The 26,293-nt window shown below is 42.2% G+C and overlaps 1 protein-coding gene and 1 long non-coding RNA gene across 3 annotated transcripts in view; one reads left to right on the top strand and one right to left on the bottom strand.

Annotated features, from left to right (window-relative positions):
- JARID2 (jumonji and AT-rich interaction domain containing 2) overlaps positions 1 to 26,293 on the bottom strand; it is a 306,448-nt gene that overhangs the window by 1,063 nt on the left and 279,092 nt on the right. The window contains exons 12-17 of the mRNA XM_048839904.2: positions 25,540 to 25,654; positions 15,537 to 15,642; positions 10,939 to 11,121; positions 5,410 to 5,540; positions 3,127 to 3,310; positions 309 to 416 (exon numbers count right to left, since the gene is read on the bottom strand). Coding sequence (XP_048695861.1) covers positions 309 to 416; positions 3,127 to 3,310; positions 5,410 to 5,540; positions 10,939 to 11,121; positions 15,537 to 15,642; positions 25,540 to 25,654 — 827 coding nt within the window. The remainder of the gene's footprint in view (positions 1 to 308; positions 417 to 3,126; positions 3,311 to 5,409; positions 5,541 to 10,938; positions 11,122 to 15,536; positions 15,643 to 25,539; positions 25,655 to 26,293) is intronic.
- Positions 411 to 26,293, top strand: part of LOC125632168 (uncharacterized) — a 37,215-nt gene continuing 11,332 nt past the window's right edge. Inside the window, exons 1-2 of one of the 2 annotated variants that reach the window (XR_007355213.2) lie at positions 411 to 1,477; positions 24,209 to 24,290. This is a non-coding gene — a long non-coding RNA (uncharacterized LOC125632168). Of the gene's footprint in view, positions 1,478 to 22,714; positions 24,291 to 26,293 lie in introns of those variants that run through there. The other variant, XR_012667022.1, reaches the window with a different exon arrangement.

The following is a 26,293-nucleotide window of genomic DNA, read 5'->3' as shown; positions in this document are numbered from 1 at the left end:
ATTTACAAGGGTCCCAACCCAATAAACACCTGCCCCCGAATACTCTCCGCCTTTATAGGTGACGACTTACAGCTCTCCTAACTGATGTGATCTTGTATTTTCTCTTTTTACTTATAGTGTTTTGATGGCCAAAATGCCAACAATAAGCAAATTCCTGCTGTACCAGAAATTGCATGCAAGTTCTCCTGAGTACTTGGAGCCTCTGTCAGACTAGGCAGGAGCCAGGAAATAAGTCTAGGCTCAAATATCCAACTCTGGAGGTCATCTGGCATCACCAACCTCAAGAATGCAAACTATATTGTACAGACCTCGTCATAACGATACATCATTTTCAGTCCCCGACACGTCTTCTGTTTTTCCACATGCCGGAGGGCACATTCCAGGCAGAAGACAACATTTTCATTCTCCTGTACGACCTAACAAAAATACAGATAGAAAACATTAATATGATTCAAATCACAGTCACATCTCACACACGTGGTATACCCAAAATAGGGTTTTTTTCTGGGGTGGCGAGCAGGAGGAGAGAGGGAGACTAGAAGAACTTGTGCTAAGTGACTGGAGTAGGTGGGATAGCTGAATTAATACAAGGACAAAGTCTGTGCTGACTTTCTTCTCTTCCCCTCCCAACTAAGTATTTGAGTATTTAGCCATCATCGTGGACAAATACCAGGTCTGTAAGAAGACGAGGAGGTTAATGAATCTCCCTGGTTCCAGGGAAAGAATACAAGTCCGAGTGATTTGCTGCATCCACTGCTGAGAAAAAAAATGTTCACAGGTGCACCTGCTGCCAAACCACCTTGAGATATGAGCTCATCATAACCCAAGGCCTGCTCAGCGTTTGAATGAGACCCCTCCACTTCAACTGCCCTGCTCACCCAGTGCCCCATTTCAGCATTAACAGATACTGGTCCGTGGCAGGTGCCAGTCTTTGAGATGAAGCATAACAGAAGACCTGGCCATCTGAGGGGTTTAGCTACACTAGAGCCCTTCTCCCAAGAGGGGGCTGCCATGAAATTCTTTACAAATTCCAGTGTGTGTTTACATTGAAGCTACTTAAATTCCCCTTGCAGTTCCAACAGGATACAGCAATGTTCACGTCCTATCTTAAACCCTAGGATACTAATGCTTTGTGGTGTTAAACTACAGATGTATTCTGCCCTGGGGCGGCAGAGGTATTGCTGAATACAGGATATTGTTGCAAGTTTCTATGGAATCTCTCTGGATGAAAGGTGCCACAGAATTTTAAGATACTGTTAGGAGCTGAGCTGCCTTGACAAGGCTCTGAGGGCAGCACAGCCCTTCGTTACTATATTGCATGCCAGAGGCAGAAGGATAAGCAAGAGATTAATATGAAGGATGGGATGAGCTAAAGATGAAGGAAAAAGTACCTACTGCATTTTGCATACTACTAGTAGTCTAAATAATATACATAAGAAAAAACCAGCAGTAATAATGAACAGACAAGCTATATACTGTGAGTACACAGCTCTGTCAGCATCTTACATTTAATTGTCACAATTTCTTGCAAGGCAATTCCTTTGAACAGTAGTTCTACCATTAATTCAAACCATGTCTTGAATGGGGATAAAACTGGGGACTGCTTTTAAATACAGTGTAACACCGTGGTTCTGCTCTGAAAAATAACTAAAAAACAGCACCCTAGGGTTCCCTATTTGCTGTCTCTCTCCAAGTTCAGATAAAAGTTACTCAGTTTGAATATAAAACTATCACTGTACAACTGCTAGCCCTGCTGGCATCTGAAAATCAGCTGGGTTCTTAATTAAATTAATAAAGATTCTGCAAGACAAACTCTTCCCTTACTTACACAGCCTCACTGGCTTAAATGAGTTAAGACTCTGGCCCTATAATTGGAACTTAGTTCACAAAGATTCCGTTGCTGACCCCTGAACTAAGAGTTTAATCAGTCGCGTGCGCTCTCGGAATTACAGGCTATACAGGTGCTACCCAAAGAATATATATTTCTGTTGTTCAACTGAGCTACTGAGGTGGAATATGGGAGATCTGCTGAGAGAGTAATTTTTTGCATGGTAATTTTTCAGAGCAGAATAAAGCCAGTTCAGGCTAACTCTGCTTAACACGGTTTAGCCCACCAGACATAACCAGTCCTTGTCCAGAGGGAGTTTAAAAATCCAACATGTTCAGCCTAGGAAAGCTCATTTTTAACAGCAACAGGCTGTTTAATTTCCTTCAAAGAAACCAATCCAAACAAGGAAGGAGGAGAAACAGAAAACTTGCTCAGATCTGGGGTTCAGCCCAGTCCTAGGACCCATAGTGTGGACGTTTGGCACTATTTAGTGATTTTCTTTAAGTCCTACCTCCTGGAATCAGGTGATTACATGAGAAACACAGCTTAATTTAAAAACCATCATCACCACCTTAAGTTTATCGCTCTCGGAGTTGCGGAGAAAAACTTGAGAATGTGACATGAATGCACCCTAAGGGCTCCAAACCCCTACATTTATTTTTTAAAAACCTTGTTTTTTTTAGCCAATCACATGATTTTTGAATACTTGCTTGGCAATACTGAGTTTTATCCTAACACAGATAGTCAACCTCTCTTGCTGACTCAGTCAAGGAGGAGGAAGCCGAGCTGAGGTTTACCCTTTGTTCACCAGGGATTAGTTAGCAACCCCCAATTCAAATTCTTTCTAGGAAAATGAAATCTAGACCTTTTTTTGAGTGTGACTCTTGGTATTGTAGTATATGATTTTGCAGCTGCTGGGCTACATTGTGTGTTAGTCCACACACAAGGGATATAAATTCTAGGGCGCACTGGCATGTTGTGCATTAACTTGTACATGGCAAATCTGATGGAGGGACAAAAAGTTCCATAATGCATGTTAACACAGTAGTGTTTGAAACAGGACTATAGTAATGTGCAGTCGGGAACTTTCAGCGCATACCAGCAGGGTCCACATGGGCCAGTTAGCATGCAACATGCTAGTGTGCACTAAAATTTGCACCCCTCTAGTGCAAACTAATGTACCATGAAGAGAAGCCCATTGTGTCTGTTTGTCTAACGCTTACAGTTTAATAGAAACCAGGCTGAAGCAATGTTTACTGAGTCAGTAGTGCTATAGGCATACTAAGGGTTTTCCTCACCATAGAAAGGTAACATAGGTGCTGGCAAATCTGACACCTCCTCTCCGACGTCTCTAACTGCAACCACTTTCGAGGCTTTTTCTTTCCATCCACCCCCGAGCTACTGCTGTCGTGGCTCCCATAGCGGGCTGAAGAATGGAGGCCTGCTTCATAAAGCTGCCGCCGCTGCCTCAGTTCTGTGTCCCTGTGAATATTTTATGAAGTTAGCAAGCTGGCACCTCCCATGCAACACTGCAAAGCTATGCTCAGGAGATCTCATACAATGATCGCCATTGAAACCTTAATTACACAAAGCCAAACCGTTTGCGTCATCTCAGTGTTGGTGCTATTCCCTAGACCTGGTACGGGAAATGCAGCCAACATCACAGTAAGACTGGAGGTGCTTTTGCAGTCAGAGATTTTAACAGCAACCATTGTATCAAACCAGTGGTTCTCAAACCGATACATAGATCCTTGAGACAGCAGAGCACTGCCTGAAAGTCTAGAAGGGAGCTGCTGGCTCATGTGAAGAGCCAGGAGTAGCAGCTAACATGCCTGCCCTTCCTGAAGTTGCCAAGAGCCACCATGAGGAGGAGCCACTACTGCCAGGAGGAGTAGCATAGCTACCTTCACCAGGAGCTGGAGATGACCCAGGGAGCTCCAGCCCTTCAGGAAGGAAAGGGGGAGCAGACCCAGTTCTTGTGCTGAAAGACAAAGATCTTGCTGTACACCCAGGGGAAAGAGAAGGGAGACCGCATTTGGAATGAAGACTGTGTGTAAAAGAAGGCGTGCAACACCTCCTGCGCTGAGCTGTGCGGCATTAGAAGACAGCAGAGGGTGGGTCTGAGCTGTGCTTGAGTGAGGAGAGGAGGTCTGGAATGAGCTTAGCAGCTGGGAGGGAGAAGACACTAAGCACAGGTTCAGAGAGAGCTAAGATATTGGGGTGGGGAAGGGGCAGAGGAGAGGCCAAGCTAAACAAATGGGAAGATTGAGCAATCAGAGGAGGCAGCAAGAGGCCCAGAACCAGGACAAACAGGAGACGCTAGGTTTTTCTACACTGGAGCTAGGAACGTGCCTCCCAGCTGGATAGACAGATTTGTGCTAGCTTCACTTGAACTGGCATGCTGTGACTAGTACTGTGAACGTTGCAACTCCAGCGGAGACTCGGGCTAGTAACCCAAGCTCAGCCCCAGGGGATCAAGTGGGTTTGAGAGCCCAAGCTGCTGCCCGAGCCACAACATCCACACTGCTGTTTTTAGCATGCTAGCTCAAGCAGAAGTAGGGCTACTCTGTCTACGCAGGCTGGGAAACTTGCTCGCAGCTGCAGATTAAACAGAGCTGCGAGAGTTTTGTTTTGTTTTTCACATAAGCAGGCACAGGAATGACCAAGATCCTCCAGAGGATCCCGACCTCAAGAAGTTATCCAGAATATGAACAAGTTTGAGAACCACTCTGATAACAGTCAACATGGCATTTCAACAGCAAGCACTAACATTTTTGTTCCTCATTGCACAATTGCAGACTTTCTTCCCTTCAAGGAAAAAAAAATGCATGTGGATGCTATTAGTCCCACTGGGGAACTGGCTTCAGGTAGCGTGTTCTAGCACACCTGAAAATAAATTTCCCTCTTGTAATTCACTCTGAACACTAATACAAATAATTGTGTATGGGGTTTTTTTTCCCCCCTTAATCTGGAAAATTTCCAGTGACATATTAATATTAGTTAGTTAAATACAATTTGTAGATTCCAGACATCTTGATTACTCGATGTACTACGACCAGCACTACCCAGTTGTCACAAACTTGAAAGATAGGTAGCGATGCTACATGGTAGGGAACAAAAGAGAAGATCATTACATCGGAAACCAGCTGACATGGTATCACGTTTCCTTTTCCCCCCTTCTTAAACCTTCCTACCTCAAGAGAAACCCTAAATATGGTTCCTTAATCACTGTAGGGAGAAAAAAGGAGTTTGAAGTTATTCCCATCCAACTGCTAGTGCATGACACATTGCCACCAGTACAGAAGCTCTTGGTTTGTCCTATGTAAAAATACTCTATAGCTGTACTATATAAACCCTTTGATGCTACAAAAGGCATGTTATTTTACAGCAAGTTATCCTAACCACTGGCACTCTGGCATCAAATACAGCCAAGGAAGTTTCTTCTACACCTGGCTGTACTCAAGCAGGTTTGCTGGGTCAGTGACTGCTAGATTTGACTCAGATTGTTACTTAAACTGTGTCATCTTCAGAGTTTCTCTGTGAAACACAGGGTACGTGAAACAGACTCCTTGTTCTGTTACCTGAGCTCTCCAAGAAGTGCTGATATTGTAGTGAGAGTCGGTCCATTTTCCTTTTTTGCTTCTGCTGTTGCAATCTGATACAGCAACTTTTCCATTGAAAACGGTTTGGCTATACGTCGTCGCTTCATTTCCTGAGTTAACAGATTTCCAAGTTAGTTCTTGAGTAAAATTAAATGAAAAAAATAATTTGGATAAATTTAATGCAGAACAAAGTTAGATTTTTATCTTTTTTTAAAGCTATATGTTTCCTGTTAAAGAGCTGTGAATTATGACTTCCTGCATCTGATCTAGGTTAAGCAATGTGACAGAACAAAACACTGAAGCCTAAACCTGGCTAAGGCAGAGAAACAAATGTGCTACAAAGGTGCCATGGAGTGTGTTCCCTACAGAGAAAGTTTTATATACCTTCAAATTAATGCTCACCAATACAAGCCATTGAGACAAGAAAAGTCTCAGTAAAACATAATGCTCTTTACAGCTAAGAAGTCAGTCTTCTAAGATTTTTTGTTACTGATTTTTTCCTTAAATTTATGAGTACTTTATTGTGAAATCTAATACTGAAACAAGTACGTCAGACTAAGTCCATCTAGGACAAATTCATTCAGATAAATAAAATATTTAATAAGTATTTGGCAGATACTCCAGTGCCAACTGGCTTTCCCCATATTTCAAGCACACATCTTTTTAGAGACAGACAATCATATTCAATTAGCAGGAAGGACAGTAGGTATAGATGTCAAGAAACTGAGGAAAAGAAAGACAGAGAAACAAATCACAATACTACCTCCTGAAATCAATGGGAGTCTTTTTATTGACCTCACTAGGATCTGGATTGGGACCCCTATGACAGAATAATGCATAATCCATATTGGTTCATCAAGCCAACAACCTCTCTGTATTCCCTCCTAAAGACTCATGTGTTCTGCAATGTCGACTAGAAGTGAACCAAACCAATCTCTTAAATATTCCTTCCTTTGAGCTCCCCAGGACGGTCAGTATTCCCCATTTCTGTCTTTTTGGGCAGGGTCTGGCTTAGTTTTGAGTCTCTTACAGCATCAAATATATTGTTGGCATTTAAGAAATAATAAATACAAAATAATGAATAAGAAGTCAGGTAGGTAGCAGAATGATGAACAAAGAGTACCACCATTGCACATGCATATATTAATGAGCTGTGCATATTTTTAATTTTTTGCACAGAAAGAAGCTTCTGGAATGTTGCTGCTGTTCCCCCTTTTGCCCACCAGAGGACACTATGGCACTAGAACACAGCAGCTGCTCCCAGCAGATAGTAAGCTCTGCAGTTCCGCCTTTTGCCCACCAGAGGGCACTGTGGTGGTAGAGCACAGCAGCAGCTCCCAACCAGCTAGGGAAGAGAAAGAGCCTGCCTTCTTTGCAGTGCCAGCCTGGCCAGGAGACGGGCTATGGGGATGGGGGTCAGACAGGGGCTCATAGGAGCTAGTGGGGTAGGACAGACTGGGACAGGGGCTGAATGGGAATGGAGGTGCAGGGCCACATGGGCAAAGTGGGAGGGAGGTGCAGAGCTACAGGGGGAAGAGGGTGGCTGAATGGGGGCACAAAGACACTTGGGGACAGGGGGTAGGGGTGAAGGGACACATGGGGATGGGGGAATGGGTGTCTGAGTGGGGGTGGAGGGACACATGGATGGGGAGCACAGACATATGGGCATGCAGGGGCAGATGTGCCTCAGCCAATGGGAGAGGCCTCAGCCAAGGTCTGAATGCAGGAAGCTCCTTAACAGTCGTTCTCTGCCCTGATAAAAAACCTGTTCCATACTTTTCACACCCAGGCTCCTTCCCAGCAATATACTTCTCTCTCCCTCAACTTCTCCCTTACATCTCACTCCCCCAAGCCTTTGCTTCTGAGAGGTGCAGGAAATATGGTTCTGTATTGTAGTTTAAATGAATCATTACTCCAGAGTTCTGTATTAATTTGCCTAGTAAAGAATCTATGTCTCAAAAAACATTTTTTGAATCTTTTTCATTGTCTGTATTGTTACAGACATACTTGTTGAAGGTATTTTGAAATAAATGACCAAAAATAATTGAAATGGGTGGGATTATTTTGAGAAATAAAATATGCAGAATTTGAAAATATTGTGCGCAGATTTTTTTTTATTTACTTTTTGGGGGCGCAGAATTCCCCCAGAAGTAGAAGAGGAGTGCTATATCAAATCACAAAGTTGACAGGAGTTCTAGTGTTACTGAGTATGAGAATGTCTTGTGATGAATCTGTGATCAGAAGGCTAATTGGAAGTTGCCATTTGATGGCTAAATCTTTTCCGTATCTCAGTACAGGAAAATTTCCTTTTCCATTTTGCAATAAGGGAATGTTTGGGGTTTTTTCACTGTCTTCAGAGAATCTCTTTCATAAACAGAGAGTGACAGAACAACATTTTTAAGATATACAGTAACAAAGTTGGCATGATCTAGGCCAAGAAGGCATAGCTTAAAGGAGACTGCAAAACAAAAATGGAAAGAGAATTAAACCCTATTAGCTGAATGTCAAAAATACCTGTTAGAATTAAAACCCTGTTAGCTGAATGTCAAAAAAAACCTGTTAGAATTAAACCCTGTTCTCTGAATGTCATCACTAGCCAATCTATGGGGCAATAAGAAAATACAGGTTAATTTCATTTTGAAAATTATCCTTCTCTGTCCTACCCTCCTAAGCAAATGCTCTTGGTACTTTCTCTCTCACTGAAAGTACCCCAGAATGCACCATTCTGTGACAGATCAAATATCGCAGATTGCCTGATTAAAGTAAGACTTACTATCTGGGATATCTTAAGTGAACATGGAAACGCCAAAATGGTCACACAATGCAAGTGAAGAGAAAAATGTTTGTTAAACCAGGTTCTCTGTGCTGGAGTCAAAGTGCAGTTGGGATGAGTGGGTGGGTGGGAATGGCATATAGGTCGTTCAGATGCATCTTGGATTTTCTTAGGCCTATTCACATAGCTCATGGCTGTGAAAAATGTCGCGTCCTCTGTGATGCAGCTAGGTTGACCCCACTGTAAACACAGCTAAGTCAACAGAAGAATTCTTCCATCAACCTAGCTACTGCCTCTCAAGCAGGTGGATTTGCTTGAGTGACTGAAGAACCCCTTCCAGCACTAAGGGTCTGGGCTACAGTGACATAGCTGTTATGCTGCAGCTGTGCCACTGTGGCGCTTGTAGTGTAGACATACCCTTCGTGAGCTGATTGAGTTCCTCTGTGTGGTGACAGAGAAGCTGACAGATTTTTCTCTGCTGGACATTGGAGGAGAAAGTATTAAATGTTTTGTTATTTAGCTACTGGCAATATCTGTTCACCCTGTGAAACATACTTGAGTGGAAAGGTAGTAGTTGGTTCAAAATGGCAGGTTCAAGGGTAAGACTGCAGTAGCCTCAGTCTGGGAGGCTACATTTAAATTGGAAAGAGGAGAACGATAAGATAGAACCATCAGAAGTTGTAATTGATCTGCGTCTGATGGAATGACAGTTCCACAGATCGTTGCTGAAGTATCAGCCCTAAAATGCGTGGTTTGCAACACAGGAATGTTACAAGATGAAGGGCTGGACTTTAAATACTTCGTCAGCCCATCTGACAAAAATTTCTAATAGACTCTTCTCTGTCTGTGCCAAAATTTCCTTAAATGCAATCTGCTAGTTCAGAGAAGGACACTGATTGTTATCTCAGGTTCACAACAGCAGTCAGATTAGTCAAACATGACAATCCAATTCCTAATCTGGAATTTCAGATTTCCTTAGAAAAGAAATCTCTGAGGAGACAAGCCAAAATATAACATGGAACAAGCGAGCAACACTATACAGTGCAATACATATAAAATAAAATCACAACAGCTAATAATAAGAGCAAAGTCAACATGTAATCAAAGCAGATGACAAACTATCAATGTTATTGTCCAGAATTGTAAGAAGACTAGACATGCATATGGCTGTCAGTCAAATCATTAACTACCTGAAGGAGGAATTTGGATGCCTACATAACAGAACTCTAAAAAGCACAAAGTCGGTCTTTGAAAGCATCTTTCCTCAAAGTGAAGGAACCAAGGAGGAATTTCCAGGGCTTAAAGGGGAGTTGAGACGGTAGCATGGTTTGAAGGGGGGGGGGGGGGGGAGAGAGAAGAGGAATAGAGGTTGCCAAGGTTATATTTTGATATAACTATATATCTAGATTCTTTTAAAGCTTGTGAAAGATATAACATCAGAATCCAAGGTAGGTTATCACAGTTAGAATCTGTTGAATTTTCAATCAAGTTATATTCATCCAGTGCCAATCTCGTTAATCAAAAGAAACTGTTCTTCAGATTTTGGGACACCAAGCAGAGATTTTCAGTCATCCCTAAGTAAGAATCCCTATCCTTTAGGACACTGGCTCTTTCACAACTGACAGTCAAACGCACGCTTAGGAAGACTCTTTGTATGTAGAGTTTATAACAGTCACTAAAGGATATAAAGGGTAAAATCAGGATCCTATTCCATCCACATCAAAAAAATGCAACACAGCTTTGATCTTACCACTATGTTACTTTAAAAATCTGTTTAATGTAAAACAGACTTGGAAGAATACTACTTACCGAGAACACAAAAGAACTCAAACCTGGTCTGGACAAATGAAACTTACTGTCTGATCGTCATGCTGCTGTTCTCAAATTAAAAATGCTGAGCGTACTGACCATTTGACTTGAGGCTGAAAATGAAAATCTGTCCTGGCTTATCTGTAAATGCCACCAAAGTACATGTGCAGCCGATGTTGCATTTCAGGGAAGGAGGTAATTAGTAAAAAACACTCTTGCCCCCCAAAACTGACTGCATGGAGACCAAGGAGAAATTTAGCTAAGCAGCATGCTGGGTGTGCACGTCAGCTATTTGTTTCCGCAGTTCAATGGCATGTCACTCAGAGGTATGAAAAGGATGCAGGAAGCTAGTTTTACTTTCAGCTTCAGGTCAGATGGGTTGGTCAGTCTGCCTAAGAATTTTAAATTCAAGTCAAATCAGATTAGCAGCTAGTTGCTGACAAAGGGTCGGTCAGACAGACAGACAGACATAATGTAGCTGTAAAAACTAATTGATTTTGCCTACTCCTCATCCCCCAAATTAGCCATATTTTAATCAGATCTTTATATTTGAGATTCAAATTGTCCTTGGACAAGTTGCCTGAAACAAATCTAGTAAGCATAATATAATATATTGTTGACAGCTCATTAGGAATTTTCCAAAGTGTCCTTGTGAATGACTACAACTCTAACTCCAAACTAAACTTATGCCATTTTCAGACCTACACAGTCTTTGGTTACCACATATTAATTTAGGATTCTTTTCTGGAGTGAAGATATAATTTTAGTGTCCCACAAATGTCAGAAATAGATATTTTAAAATAATCTGCAAATCCTCTGGAGTTATATCACTGTGTACTACGCATGCCGGAATGCTTGATTTGCTGACTTTTTAAAGATATCGACAGGGTTATGAACCCATTTTAAACTCCCATATTTCACCTTACCTTGGCAGTTTTAAAACCCATACTTGTCCACTGGGTGGTAGCAAAGTGCACTGTTTCAGAAACACTGTAGCCACAACACACTTTAGACACAAAGGATCCTGGAAAACAGACCACAAACTGCCCACTCTGCTGTACAGTACGATGCACCTTGATCCCCTCTTTGCATAAGACCTCTGGGGAGATCTAGAGAGAATAAAAATATGAGGAAAAGTTTGAATCCTTCTTACAGTTAGATCCCCTCTTCATTGGGCACCACCATGCATTGCTTGCTGTGGAAGGGTGATCACATGTAATACTGACATCTCATTAATTTTACCTTCTCCACCATGCCCAATATGAAACACGGAATTTCCAGTGTCCAGAATGTCAAGTACTGGGGGTGAGGGTACAGTTCCAACAGTGAGGGCTTTATCTGAAAGTACCGCTTTTAAAATGTCAATTGCCAACACCTTCATCCGCATTACATGAAAACATGATGTGATTTAAAACAAATAACTAGCAGGTTTGGTACTTCGTGCCACTAGTTTTTCTTTACAGAAATACAGTTCCCTTTGTTAAAGTAACTAAGCCATTCTAAAGACAGTGACAGAATAAATCTGCAGTTCAAGGTCTAAGCAGATCTATTTTATATATAAAAAAATATATATTTCAACTACCTGAAAGGGGGTTCCAAAGAGGATGGCTCTAGACTGTTCTCAATGGTAGCAGATGACAGAACGAGGAGTAATGGTCTCAAGTTGCAGTGGGGGAGGTTTAGATTGGATATTAGGAAAAACTTTTTCACTAAGAGGGTGGTGAAACACTGGAATGCGTTACCTAGGGAGGTGGTAGAATCTCCTTCCTTAGAGGTTTTTAAGGTCAGGCTTGACAAAGCCCTGGCTGGGATGATTTAACTGGGAATTGGTCCTGCTTTGAGCAGGGGGTTGGACTAGATGACCTTCTGGGGTCCCTTCCAACCCTGATATTCTATGATTCTATGATATATTTAGCATCTAAAAGCATATTATATTACATGCATGGTAGGTAAGACATGTTAAACACTGAAAGCTAAGAACAGTTTAAGGAATTTACTATTACACAGAATTCCTGGTTTCAATAAACAAGGCCTAGAAAATATCAACACACCTGAAAAACACCAAAAATTAACCTACTACTCCTCACCTGTCCTTTCCCAGTTTTACAACATCAAAGTTCCCTATTAATGAATGGCCAAAAATTTAAGATTGGCACAGAGCTCCAGGTCAGCGTAACTTACATCCTCAAAAACGTAGCTTTTTAATACAACATAAGAATGGCCACACTAGGTCAGACCAATGGTCCACATAGCCAAGTATCCTGTCTTCTGACAGTGGCCAATGCCAGAGGTCTCGGAGAGAATGAACAGAACAGGTAATCATTGAGTGATCCATCCCCATCATCCACTCCCAACTTCTGGCAGTCAGAAGCTATGGATACCTAGGGCATGGGGTTGCCTCCCTGACCATCCTGGTTAATGGCCGTTGATGGACCTATCCTCCATGAACTTACCTAATTCTTTTTTGAACCCTAGAGACTAACCAATTTATTTGAGCATAAGCTTTCGTGAGCTACAGCTCACTTCATCGGATGCATCCGATGAAGTGAGCTGTAGATGCATCCGATGAAGTGAGCTGTAGCTCACGAAAGCTTATGCTCAAATAAATTGGTTAGTCTCTAAGGTGCCACAAGTACTCCTTTTCTTTTTGCGAATACAGACTAACACGGCTGTTACTCTGAAACCTTTTTTGAACCCTGTTATGCTTTTGGCCTTCACAACATCCCTGGCAGAGAGTACTACTGGTTGACTGTGCATTGTTTGAAGTAGTACTTCCTTTTGTTTGTTTTAAACCTGTTGCCTACTGATTTCATTGGGTGACCTCCTGGTTCTTGTGTTATGTGAAGGAGTAAATAGCATTTCTTTATTCACTTTTTCCACACCAGTCAAGAATTTATAGACCTCTATCATATCCCTTAATTATCTCTTTTCCGAGCTAGGAAGTCCCAGTCTTTTTAATCTCTCCTCATATGGAACCTGTTCCACACCCCTAATCATTTTACTTGCCCTTCTCTGTACATTTTCCAATTCCAATATATCTTTTTTGAGATGGGGTGTCCGGATCTGCACGGCATATTCTAAGTGTAGGTGTACCGTGGATTTATATAGAGGCATTATATTTTCTGTCTTGTTATCTATCCCTTTTCTAATGGTTCCTAACATTATCATCTTTTTTGACTGCCCCTGCACATTGAGCAGATGTTTGCAGAGAACTATCAACACTGACTCCAAGATCTCTTTACTGAGTGGTAACAGCTAATTTAGACCCCATCATTTTGTATGTACGGTTGGGATTATGTTTTCTAATAAGAATTACTTTGCTTCTATCAACATTGAATTTCATCTGCCACTTTGTTGCTCAGTCACCCAGTTTTGTGAGATCCCTTCGTAGCTTTTCGCAGTCTGCCTGGGATTTAACTATCTTGAGTAATTTTGTATCAGCTGCAAATTTTGTCACCTCACTGTTTACCCCTTTTTCCAGATCATTTCTGAGTATGTTGAACAGGTCTGGTTCCAGTATTTACCACCACCATTATTTACCGCTCTCCACTCTGAAAACTGACCATTTATTCGTACCCTTTGTTTCCTTCCTTTTAACCACTTACTGATCCATGAGCGGACCTTCCCTCTTATCCCATGACTGCTTCTTTTGCTTAAGAGCCTTTGTGCAGGACCTTGTGAAAGGCTTTCTGAAAGCCTGCGTACACTATATCCACTGGATCAGAAGCTGATTTAACCGATAGGTTACATACCACAATTAGTAGTTCTGCAATTTCATATTTGAGTTCCTTCTGAACTTTTGGGTGAATACCATCTGCTCCTGATGACTTATTACTGTTTAATTTATCAGTTTATTTGAAAACCTCCTCTAATGACACCTCAATCTGAGACAGTTCCTCAGATTTGTCACCTAAAAGGAATGACTCGGATGTGGGAATCTCCCTCACATCCTCTGTAGAGGAGATTGATGCAAAGAATTAATTTAGTTTCCCTGCAATGGCCTTATCGTCCTTGAGTACTCCTTTAGCACCTTAATCGTCCAGTGGCCACACTGATTGTTTAGCAGACTTCCTGCTTCTGAGGTACTTAAAACATTTTTTTCCTCTTAGTCTTTGGCTAGTTGCTCTTCAAATTCTTTTTTGGCCTGCGTAATTATACTTTTACACTGGACTATGCGCCTTTCTATTTTCCTCAATACGATTTAACTTCCAATTTTTAAGGGATGCTTTTTTGCCTCTAACCACTTATTTTTCTCTGTTTAGCCATGGTAGCACTTTTTTTGTCCTTTATGTTTTTTAATTTGGGGTATGCATTTAATTTGAGCCTCTATTATGGTGTTTTCAAAAAGTTTCCATGCATCTTGCAGACACTTCACTTTTGGGACTGTACCTTTTAATTTCTGTTTAACTAGCTTCTTCATTTTTGTGTAGTTCCCCTTTCTGAAATTAAATGCTACTGTGGTGGGCTTCTTGGGTATAACCCCCCCACCTCCGGGGATGTCAAATTTATTTATATTATAGTCGCTGTTAACCAGCGGTTCAGCTATATTCACCCCTTGAACCAGATCCTGTGTGCCACTTAGGACTAAATCAAGAATTGCTTCTCCTCTTGTGGATTCCAAGAAGCAGTTATTTAAGGTGTCAAGAAATTTCATCTGCATCCCGTCCTGAGGTGACATGTACCCAGTCAATATAGGGATAGTTGAAATCCCCCATTTTTACTGGGTTTTTAATATTTTTGTAGCCTCTCTAATCTTCCTGAGCATTTCATAGTCGTTATTCTGGTCAGGCGGTCGATAGTATATCCCTACTGCTATAATCTTATTAGTCAAGCACGGAATTTCTATCCATAAAGATGGTTCGCTTTTTTTTTTTTTTAAACTGCTTTTTTGACAAAGCACCCAGGAAAAAAAGCCTATTAAATTTTCATTTTTAAATGCTTAAAATAGGAAGTTAGAGAGACAACGGAGGTTATATATTTTATTGGATCAACTTCTGTAAGTGAGAGAGACAAGCTTGTAAATTCAAAAGCTTGTCTCGCTCATCAACAGAAGTTGGTCCCACCTTGTCTCTCTCTTATCCTGGGATCGACACAGCTACTGCACCACTGCATACAGAAAACAGGAAGTAAACAAAGGAGCTGAACTGTAAGTACCCGTAATCATCTCATATCCATGACGGACATCAGGGACAAAAGACAACAGGGACTCATCTGCCATGACGGAGACTTCATTCATAAAAATGTTGGAAATATGTATATTTTACATGTTTACATGGATTGTGGGTACTTTTGAAAAGAATGGGCATTTACTGCCATGCAGGGTTAACCTTTATTTCAGCATTCTGTAGAATTGGAAAATACTGGAAATATTGTGTGGTAAATGCTGCTGCAGGTGGCAAGGGTCCAGACTTTACTGGCAACGTTTTTCTTTTTAAAATCAAAAGCAATAGCATTTGTGAATTAAAAAAAACACCCTTCTGATTAGCATTGGATTCTCACAGATACAAAACAAAATTCAACTTACCATTACATTGCTTTCAAGCATTTCCAGCCCTGGAGTGCCATTGGCTTGCAGCAGGGTATGTACCACATCATCAAGTTTGTTCTCTTCCGCAGCAGGAATGCAATACCTGTTTATTTAAAAGAGAAAATAGAAAGAGCATTTACTATGTAGTAAATGGTATTCCCCAACTTGTTCAGTAAAGGGAAGGATTGACCAAATCCACTCCAAAGTGAAAAGCAAGTGGAAAAAAATTAAAACAGCCCCCCCAGCTGTTTTGGCAAGATACTTCAGATTCATGGGAAGTTATTTATTTGGACTCAACCCTATAGTATTTACTATAGTCAAAGGAAAAGAAAAGGTTGAAATGATTACAAGCTATCCCCAAAGCAGAACATGTGACAACTCATTACTCTACAAAATCAGAGAGGAGAGAATCAGTAACATCCTGACATCTACAGTAGCCAGGATATCAGCGATCAGGTTGTCATCTACTCAGCACCTACACTGCATACAGTCACACTAAGCCTTACTTTGAATGACTATATTTGTTACATATGCTTAAACCAACTTACAATGTAAGCCACATTTTTTTCTTTAATAAAAACAAACGTTCATGGTCCCAAATCAGTAACAGAATACAGATATTGGAACTTACATTAGAAATATTGGATTAATAAAAGCAAAATATTCCAAGATCTTCTTCCTTCACTTACTTGACAAGTCTCAAGTTCACCTTTCCTCCTTTTCCCTGCAACAGAAGCCATCAAATGCCTAAAACACAGCAGGCAGCACAGGAAGAGAGGTTTAAACTGGGTGCTGAATTACAGGCATCCCATATTCTCTCAGCTCCTCCCATATTTTGCTAGCCACCAAAGTGGAAAAATTACACACAGTCCCATCTGTGCTCATGGCCATTAGCGCTTTCCCAAGCAGAAGTGGCATGAAACACTCTAGGGATATCTTAGCTAAGTTTTATGCAGCTGGGGAACTGCCACTGTGCAGGCTGTATAGGTGTGATCTGGCTTATGAATAAAGACTGGAAGGGAAGTAGAAGTAGAGACACATACGCTGCATGGGGAGAGGGGAAAGAAATGTAGAAGAGAAACACTTATCAGTATTATCATGATCATTATATTGCAGTAGCACCCAGGGTTCCCAATCAATGCCCCCTCATGCTATGCACCATATACATGTAATAAAAGGCCAGCTCCTACTTCAAGGAGTTTACAATCTTAGTGTAACACAAAAAAGAACAGGTGGAAAACAAACAGGGAGATGGACAAGATAATAGTGAAAATTATGTTTGGTATAACAGACAGCTGTCTTGACGCACCACTATAGAAATTTACCAAAGCATGCCTACCACAACCTCTCCTTCCCTCTCCTTCCAAAGAAGCATGGCTTTCCTGCCATTTAAAAGAGTATTAGGAATACCCAATCTCCCCACCCACAGAAACTCCCAGGCAAAACTGAAATTAAAGCTGTGAGAGAGATGCAGGAAATGTGATCAATGAAATTAAATGCATGAAAGTTGAAACACCTGTGGTGAAGGAGACAAGCTCAAAAATGGATGATTTTTAAAAGATCCAATTTTCCTTCACTGCAGTGCCTTAAACGGGGGTGGGGGGGGAGGAGAGCAAAGTCCGTGCGGGTTTACCATTCAACTATGAGATTTCAGCTATATGCTCTCCAATTTCTTCTGGGCAAAAAAGCCCTTGGTGCAGGGTTTGTTTCCTATAAGGATGGCTATATGGGATCAGACCAATAGTCCATCTAGCCCAGTACCCTGTCTTCTGACAGCAGCCAATGCCAGATGCTTCAAAGGGAATGAACAGAACAGAGCAATCATCTAGTGATCCATCCCATCACCCACTCACAGCATCTGACAATCAGAGGTTTAGAGATACCCAGAATATGGGGAGGCATCCCTGACCATCCTCGCTAATAGCCATTGATGGACCTATCCTCCATGAACTGATCTTTTTTGAACTCTGTTATAATTTTGGCCTTCACAGCATCCCCTGGTAGAGAGTTCCACAGGTTGACTGTGTTTGAGAAGAAGTACTTCCTTATGTTTGTTTCAAACCTGTTGCCTGTTAGTTTCATTGGGTGATTGCTGGTTCTTGTGTTATGTGAAGGGGTAAATAACACTTTCTCATTCACTTTCTGCACACCATTCATAATTTTATAGACCCCATAACATATCCCCCTCTTAACTCTCTTTTCTGAGCTGAACAGTCCCAGTCTTTTTAATCTCTCCTCACATGGAAGCTGTTCCCCATCCTTAATCAGCTGATTTGTCCTTCTCTGCACCTTTTCCATTTCTAATGTATCTTTTTTTGAGATGGGGCAACCAGAACTGCACGCTGTATTCAGGGTGAGGGCATACTATGGATTTATATAGTGGCATCATGATAGTTAATTTCTGATTATCTATCCCTTTCCTAACATTGTTAGCTTTTTTTTGACTGCCACTGTACAATGAGTGGATCTTTTTAGAGAAGTATTCACGACTCCAAGATCTCTTTCTTGAGTGGTAACAGCTTTTTTAGACCCCATCATTTTGTATGTACAGTTGGGTTAGGTTTTCCAATAAGCATTACTTTGAATTTATCAACATTGAATTTCATCTGCTATTTTGTTGCCCAGTCACCCAGTTTTGTGACATCCCTTTGTAACATCTGCTTTGGACTTAACGATCTTGAGTAATTTTGTATCATCTTCAAATTTTGCCACCTCACTGTTTATCCCATCTTTGAGATCACTTATGAATACAGTGAACAGTACTGGTCTCAGTACAGATCCCAGTGGGACAACCCTATTTACTTCTCTCCATTCTGGAAACTGACCATTTATTCCTACCCTTCGTTTCCTACCTTTTAACCAGTTACTGATCCATGAGAGAACCTTCCCTCTTATCCCTTGACTGTTTACTTTGCTTAAGAGCCTTTGGTGAGGAACCTTGTCTAAAGACTTCCTGAAAATCCAAGTACACTGTATCCACTGGATCACCCTTATCCACGTGTTTGTTGATGCCCAAAAGATTTCTAATAGATTGGTGAGGCATGATTTTTCTTTACAAAAGCCGTATTTACTCTTCCCCAACATAATGTTTTCTATCTGATAATTATGTTCTCAGCATCTGAGGAATGCTGAGCAATACTGATTTTAGGGTCACTAACAGATGATATTAGTTTCCTTTGAAAATGTGAAATTTGCCAATATTTTATCATGCAACTCTCGGCAAGGGAAGGTGTGCAGGACAAAAAGCAGTCTCATCCCTGTGATCCACCACTATTGCTTGGAGCTGCTTTATAAAGAGCTTAGTAGGAATTCATTTGTGGACGTGAATACAAATATGTATCTGCAACAGCTCGATTCCTTCTATGAAATGGAAGACCTAGAGTGTCAGAGAGTGTTTTCCATAGTAAACCCAGGTACTGCTGTTTAGAGTAAGCTGGAGTGGGCTACGGTGCACATGAGTTGAGGGGAAGAGAGGGTTTTTAAAATCATTCAGCTCTTGTCTTCTCTTCAGCTAGATGTTTATTTTTAAAGGAGTAATTTTCCTACTGACATTTCTTGTTTCCCTTGTGACATTAGGTGTTTGTGAAATGGGCAACTGTTTCGTGGTTGAAAACAAAATCTTGAACTCATGTTTCAGTAAAATGGAGCCTACGTGTATATTCTCTTACTGATTTGGGATCTCGTGTGCATCTCTCATTTTGTATGTGCTGTTTACTTCTACCCCCATCTTCCAAGTCAGTCTAAAGGAGAACATGTTCTTATTCTCTCTCGCTCAAACACTGCTCCTCCCCTTTTCTTCTTTTAACTGTCAGAGGTCCTGTGTCTTTTGCAGCCATTCCTCTAGTCACAGCTTTCATAGTTGTTCAGTGACACTAGTTCAGAAGACAGAAGGATCTTTAGAGAGCTAGCCAGGGTGCAAAAGGAATCAAGCTTGGGTTCCAAATTTCTGTCACCAGATTTCTGAACTGACCCAATCTTACCTGGAATGTGTTTAGAAACATACTGTAGTCAGCTAGGGGCCATATTTCAACTGCAGCACCATGTTGGAAAGGAGAGAGAAAGATGAGACCCACCTGAGACTATACACTTCCCCATCACTGCTTCTGGACCCAGAACCGTGCATGGGACATTAAGCCCCATACAACCTAACCCTGCTCTCGACCATGTAGGCTCAGGAAAGGAAAGAAAACTCCAGGGTGTAGGCAGCCAGAAACACGCTAGCAAGAGCTGCTACCAAAGCAGTTTCAGTAGGAACCTTTGGATACGGATTATGTCAGACCGCTTTCTATAGACTTTATTCTGAAAAGATTTCCCTGCCAACAATAGGCTGCTGCTTCCAACCTCTTCCCACTCACTCCCTCACAGTCTCTTCAGTTCAGCCTCACTCCAACTGCCCTTCATGCTCCTCTCTATCCATCCCACCTATCCCCCATACCTCTTCCCCCACCATTCTTTTTCCCTGTGTTTTTCCTTTTCGCTAATCCCTTCGTGCCTTTCGTCACCCACCCATGCCCTATAATACACAGATATAAACATACATGTAAGATTACATAAAAAATACTAAAGTAAAAGAGTGTTAAGATTTCAAAGCTAAACACGCAAAAATTAGGAAGTGCCAAAATTTAGTTATCCATGCAACCTTAATTTGCTTCCCAGCAACCTTGGGAAGCATCACAGTGCAATATTCTACTTAAAAAAAAAAAAAAAAAAGCCCTGAAAAAAACCTAATTCCATCACATGATTCATCAGCAGGGTTGGAACCTTTAGATCCACTGCACAGACCTTTGTCCCTTGGCCTAACAGAGTAACTCAGAGCAGTTGTAGACTATTATCCTTTATTTGGACCAGCACAGGAGGAGAGCACTTTGCCAGTGGGTTTCACAGATATTTGCTGGTAGCAGAGGAATGGTGGGACAGAGGAATCTTGGGTTCCCTACCAGACTGTTGAGGGAAGCATGGTTTAGGAGCAACCAAACCATCTGTCCCAGCCTTCCCCTGTCCCCTTTTGTCTGTGTTCCCTACAATATTCCCTCTTTCCCGCCCCCACCACACACACACATACACAAAGCCTGTCCCCTTCTGTCTCCGTTCCCACTGCTCCTAACACTTTTTTTCGCTCCATTGATCCACATGGCTATTTTTTTTATTGGGGAAGAGGGGTGATACCAGTCAGTTGGGTGTTTTGGGGGAACTAGGGCACAGTATCTAGCCTGTCTGACTGATGAAAGACACACACCACCACCCTCAGTGTCTGCTTGAACCAAAACCGATCAGAGAAAAGGCTTGTAGAAAGCAGTGAAGGGCGTTGGTAGACACACCTAGACCCCTCCTCACAAGGGTGAGGAGATTAAGACATCTCTATTAGCATACAGAATGAAGAACAGAGACAACTCCCCTCGCCTCATCTGCATGAAAGATGGGACAGGGAGACATCCCCATTTGCATTCAGAATGGTGAACAGAACTGCACTGAACTCTGGGACCAGAAAAGCAGGGAAGCATTGCATCATGGGGGATCTCTGCTCCAGATGTTAATGAACCTATGTCTGCACACACCCAGCTCAGCAATTATCAAACCAATTCTACTAATAAATCCTTGATTGATACCCAAAATACTGAAGCAGCCTAGCTGCACTGTGGGCTCCCTGGAAGAACACCACCCATGGCCAAGAGTGATTAGCTCCTATTGTCTAGCCTAAAGAAAACCCAAGAGTCATCAGTTTACCTATAAACAAATCTAGTGTTCTCCATTGTATTTTCTCTACAAAAATCCCTACTCACCCACCAGTCAGTGCTCTGATGCATGAACCCAAACACAGCATCCGTTCCACTGGGACTCCAATCTCCTCACTGATCGTGCTGGGGGCTCTGCCTGTCTCCTGCACTCAGGACCCTGAGCTACCACCATCACCTGACCAGTTCATGCTTCAGGGAGTGGTGAGATCCTTTTCTTTCATAGAATCATAGAATATCAGGGTTGGAAGGGACCTCAGGAGGTCATCTAGTCCAACCCCCTGCTCAAAGCAGGGCCAGTCCCCAATTTCTGCCCCAGATCCCTAAGTGACCCCCTCAAGGACTGAACTCACAACCCTGGGTTTAGCAGGCCAATGCTCAAACCATTGAGCTATCCCTCCCCCCTTGATCTCTTGCTCTCTGTTTTCCTTTCTACCTCAGGTATTAACCTTTAATAATATATGTTATGTTGGTTTAGCTCTCCTTGTATAGTTATCCCTATTATTCAATAAATAACTTTTATGGTTAAGCTGGTTGCTTCTCTCTCTCGCTGAACTTTACTCTTTTGTGGTTTTAGCTTCCCTCATTTACTCTGCAGCAATGCTTCTTTTACCTAAGCTAAAGATTCCTATAGCACCCAAAAATACTGTGGGGTTTGCTCATCAAGTGGGTTACTACTAGTACAATTGTGATGTGAAAGTGGGGATAGGGACATGTTAAACCTGTGGCATATAAAGGGGGGGGCAGCTGAAAGTGCTGTTTGACCCAGCCTATTGAGACCAGGGGCACATAAGGGTGACAGCTTGACAGTGCTGCTTGACCCAGCCCATTGAGTACAGGGACATATAGGGGGGTTGGCTTGAGTGTGCTGATTGACCTGGTCTGCTCAGACTTGCTCTGTTAATGTGTGTGTGTGTTCATCTGGTTCTAGGGCTGGAGGAGCCCAGTCCTGATGAACCTAGGTCCTGCAGTATAGCTCCATTGGGAGGAGACTTGCAGAAGGAAAGAGTGGAGCTCCATATGAACACACAAGTGACATAAGCAGTACATTAATGGAATTACAGACACCCTCTTCCTCCAGAAGAGTAACCCTAATAAATGAGCATATGCCAAAGTAAGGGGCACATCTGGTAACAGAGGGAGAGCACCAAAAGGGTTTTTCCCCTCTCATGGCAAAACACTGAGGGGCTGGCCCTGGCTTCTATCCACCCCCACAGCCAGTTTTCACCACCCCAACTCTGTTCTTCACCACTCAGCATCTGAGTTAGGGTACTCCCTTCTCCTCAATACTAGCTGGGTGCCAGTAGGACAGTGGTTCCCAAACTGTGGGGTACACCCCCCCCCCGAAGTGGCACAGAGGAACATCCAGGGTGGGGGATTGAGGTGGACCTGGGCCAGCTCCCCAGGAGGTGGGGAGGGAGTGCCACCCAGCCCTGCTCTGGCCCGAGGCTCAGTCCCAGCCACGGCTCCCCTCCTGGTCTTGGCTCCCAGCTGTGGCCCTGGCTTAGGGTTGCCAGGTGTCTGGTTTTCGACCAGAAGGGACAGGGCAGTGACCGGTCAACATTGCTGACCAGACACTAAAAGCCCATTTACCCACAGTAACTGGCCTCCGCCATCAGGGGAGGGAGCGGGAAGAGCTGCAGGAGCCTGGAGACGGCTCCGGCAAGAGATCTACCAGCAGCACCCCCTCCCCCAGAGCACAGCTCCCTCTCCCTGACCAGACTCATTCCCCCACCTGGCTGCGGGGGTGAGGGGACGCAGACCGGGGATGGGGAAAGACACCACTGAAAAAAATTTGGGGACCATGGTAGAAGGAGGTGAACTGAGAGCACAGGAGAGACACACCTCAGCTCTCAGTTTTTATATCTGGTGCCACAACAGCCCCTGGTGGCTAGGAGCAGCAATTGCAGGTAAAGTCCTCAGCCTAGGCCTGGAGCACGTTCAGTGTGGATGGAATTTAAATTGTCAGTCTCCATCTCTCTACTGAGCATGTACAAATGGCAATTTTCAGAGGCTTACAACTCAGCGAAAGGTGGGTGGATTTTCATGGGAACAGCAACAGACACATCCCTGACACTAGGGTCACGCCCTGCCAAATATGAAATCACTGCTAAAAGCATGGAGGTGCTTGAGCTTCTCGAAAAAATAGGAGAATGTAAAATTTTTTTTCTTTTCTTTTTTTTTTTTTTTAACGCTTGCAAAACAATGTACTTTTCCCTAATCTGATTCTTGGAAGCACCTTCATTGCTATTGCTGAAACTTTCCAAAGAAATTTATCTTGGGGCTGACAGCTAGCATGGAAAATATCAGGCCAAACAGTTAAAGTCTGGTAAAGTTATACACAACCAAAAACAGTGTCTTAGGCAACCTTAACTGTAGAGTGTGCGCCTCCAGCTCTGCCTATAATAAAATGTGAAAAACAACCTCCTCTCCCATCTCCCCTCCCCCCCAAAAAATATTTTTATAAAATTAATAGAATTCACATGACATTTGCAAGCCATTACAATTCACTCTGATTGTATATTGTCTCTTTCCCCAGTTATGGATCTGTCTTGTCTTAGACTGACTGTAAGCTCTTCATCACATGGACAGCCTCTTATTCTAAGTTTGTTCCTAGGACAATGGGGACCAAATCCTGTTAGGGAATTTAGCTGTGACACAAGGCATTTACCTGTATTCACACAACTTGGCACAGAACCACAACTCAAGCTTAGCATCATTAATACTGATAAGAGTTTAAATAATTTTAATTAGTAATTAAGAGGGTAACTAAACATCTCTGTATGTTTGGTTTTCTTGAAATCTTATAAAGCATTTTAAAGTACTGTGTGTGGTATGTGCCAGGCATCATTAGCCATTATAATTCAGCCTCCATGCATTAAAGTGTTATAATCAAGGGGTTTCTTAATTACTTTATGATATTTTTGTTTACTCAAGGTCTACAAGCTTAGCTGCTTATACTGTTCTTATTGTAGAGCAGATCCTTTCAGGATAAGATCGTACTACAGGAATAACACAGGTAAGTATATTAAATTCTGGCACCATCTGCTTCCAGTGATTTCACTATCAGCTGTTGTATTTCCATTACAATCTGAGCAATATTGTGTAATGACTACAGTAAGCAGCAGTCACCTCCAAGCAGATGTGTAAGCATGTTTTAAACCTATTTGCAACAGGTGCCCACAAAACACAAAATGTGGCTATAAGAAGTTACAGACTTGCAACCATCCACATCAAAATGTTAGAAAGATGTGGCTTCAAAGGCAGGTATCACTGGGTACAAATTAAAAATATACCGTATATACTCGTTCATAAGCCGAATATTTTTGGTAAAAAAGTGAAGCATCAAAGAGCGGGGGTCGGCTTATAAATGGGTCTACACCAAAATCTGATGATTTTAAACTCTATGAAATCACTGAATTGAATATCTAATACATTGTTGTTTTGTTTACCTGGAGCATCTGCAGGCATGGAGCCCCTCAGTTTCCTGTGGCTGCGGTTTGCTGTTCCCAGCCAATGGGAGCTGCGAGAAATAGCACCATTTCCCGCAGCTCCCATTGGCTGGGAATGGCAAACTGCAGCCACTGGGAGCTGAGGGGCTCCGTGCCTGCGAATGCTCCAGGTTAACAAAATGTCCTTACCCACCAGCGGCTTACCCTGACGGGCCGGGAGCCGAAGCTTGCCAACCCCTGAAATATAGGGTCGGCTTATGAAAGGGTCATACAGTTTCTACCATTTTTACTTATCCATCTTGGAGGGGTCAGCTTATAAACAAACTGGCTTATGATCGAGTATATATGGTATATGTGGTTTGGTACCTACAGAGTCTCAAGTTATCTTGTTAAGTAGAAGAGTGGGGACAGTTTAGCAGAAAGATGGGATCAATCACCTTAAAAATGAGAATATATAGCTGGCTTGAATAACTCTCTGCCTTGACTAGCTGTCATTTAGATTCCAGGTACTCAGAAACATTCTGCAGAGTGAAATCTACACAAGGCAGAAATGGGTTGCTGCTAAATAGCCTAAAACAGAGAATAGAAGAAATATTAAACCCCTTTCCTTTAGAAGGGGTTTTTCACTTAGTTTATACCATACCATTTGTCAAGAAATTTGATAGACTTTCCCATTAAATTTGTAATCACAGAAACTTCATTTCCTGATGTGAATTATTCAGGCAAAATGCAGTAGCCGTACTGCAGTAGCTTCTAATCTTCCTACCGAGAGCCATTGGGGCTCCAAGTAATGGGACAAACCGCAGGGATACTCACCAAATGCAATCAGCACCAGTGTGTAAGTAGTCAATGTATGGAAGGTGATTTTGGTCTCGAGACCAGCATGAGGTAGAAAAGACCATGCCAATACTTAGCCAAGGAATTGTCACTCCTAAAATACAGGAATTAAAAATAAACTTTAATGGATTAGAATGTCAATTAAAAATAAATAAAAGACAGTTTTGGAGCGCATTTCAGCTGAAAAGCCTGCTTCTCCATTGAGTTGACTCAGGAGTTTTAAATGAAATGGTCACTAACATTACAGTAACTGTGGTTCTTTGAGATATGTTGTCCATATAGAGTCTACTCTTGGTGCGCATGCATCCAATGCACTTGAGTCTGAATTATCCTGGCCAGCAGTGTTTGTTGGGGCCATGCCTGCACCCTGAATGTCTTTGTGCCTCCCACCAAGGTCAGCCCTACCCACCCCTCAGTTCCTTCATCAATACAGGATCCAGATATTATCAGACTTTGTAGTAGCAGGAAACAAGGACAGGTTGTGAAATTATATATGGAGAACATCTCAAAGAAGCAGTTACTATAAGTAAGCCAACCGCTTTTCCATATATATTGCACTGTTGATAACTCACAAAAAGTGATCTAGATCCGTGGAGATGGGTGCTGCAGTCTACCTAAAAAATGAGTGTATGATAGCCAAAATTCTCACTTCCATGATAGATTAATGCCGGGTAAATGTACACACTGAACTCCCAAACAGCTGCCCTACAAACGTCTAGGATGGGAATGTTTC

The sequence above is a fragment of the Caretta caretta genome, chromosome 2, assembly GCF_965140235.1.
Source record: "Caretta caretta isolate rCarCar2 chromosome 2, rCarCar1.hap1, whole genome shotgun sequence".
Classification (NCBI taxonomy): Eukaryota; Metazoa; Chordata; order Testudines; family Cheloniidae; genus Caretta; species Caretta caretta.
Note: the sequence above shows the minus strand (reverse complement) of the source record. Positions and strands in the feature narration are given on the sequence as shown.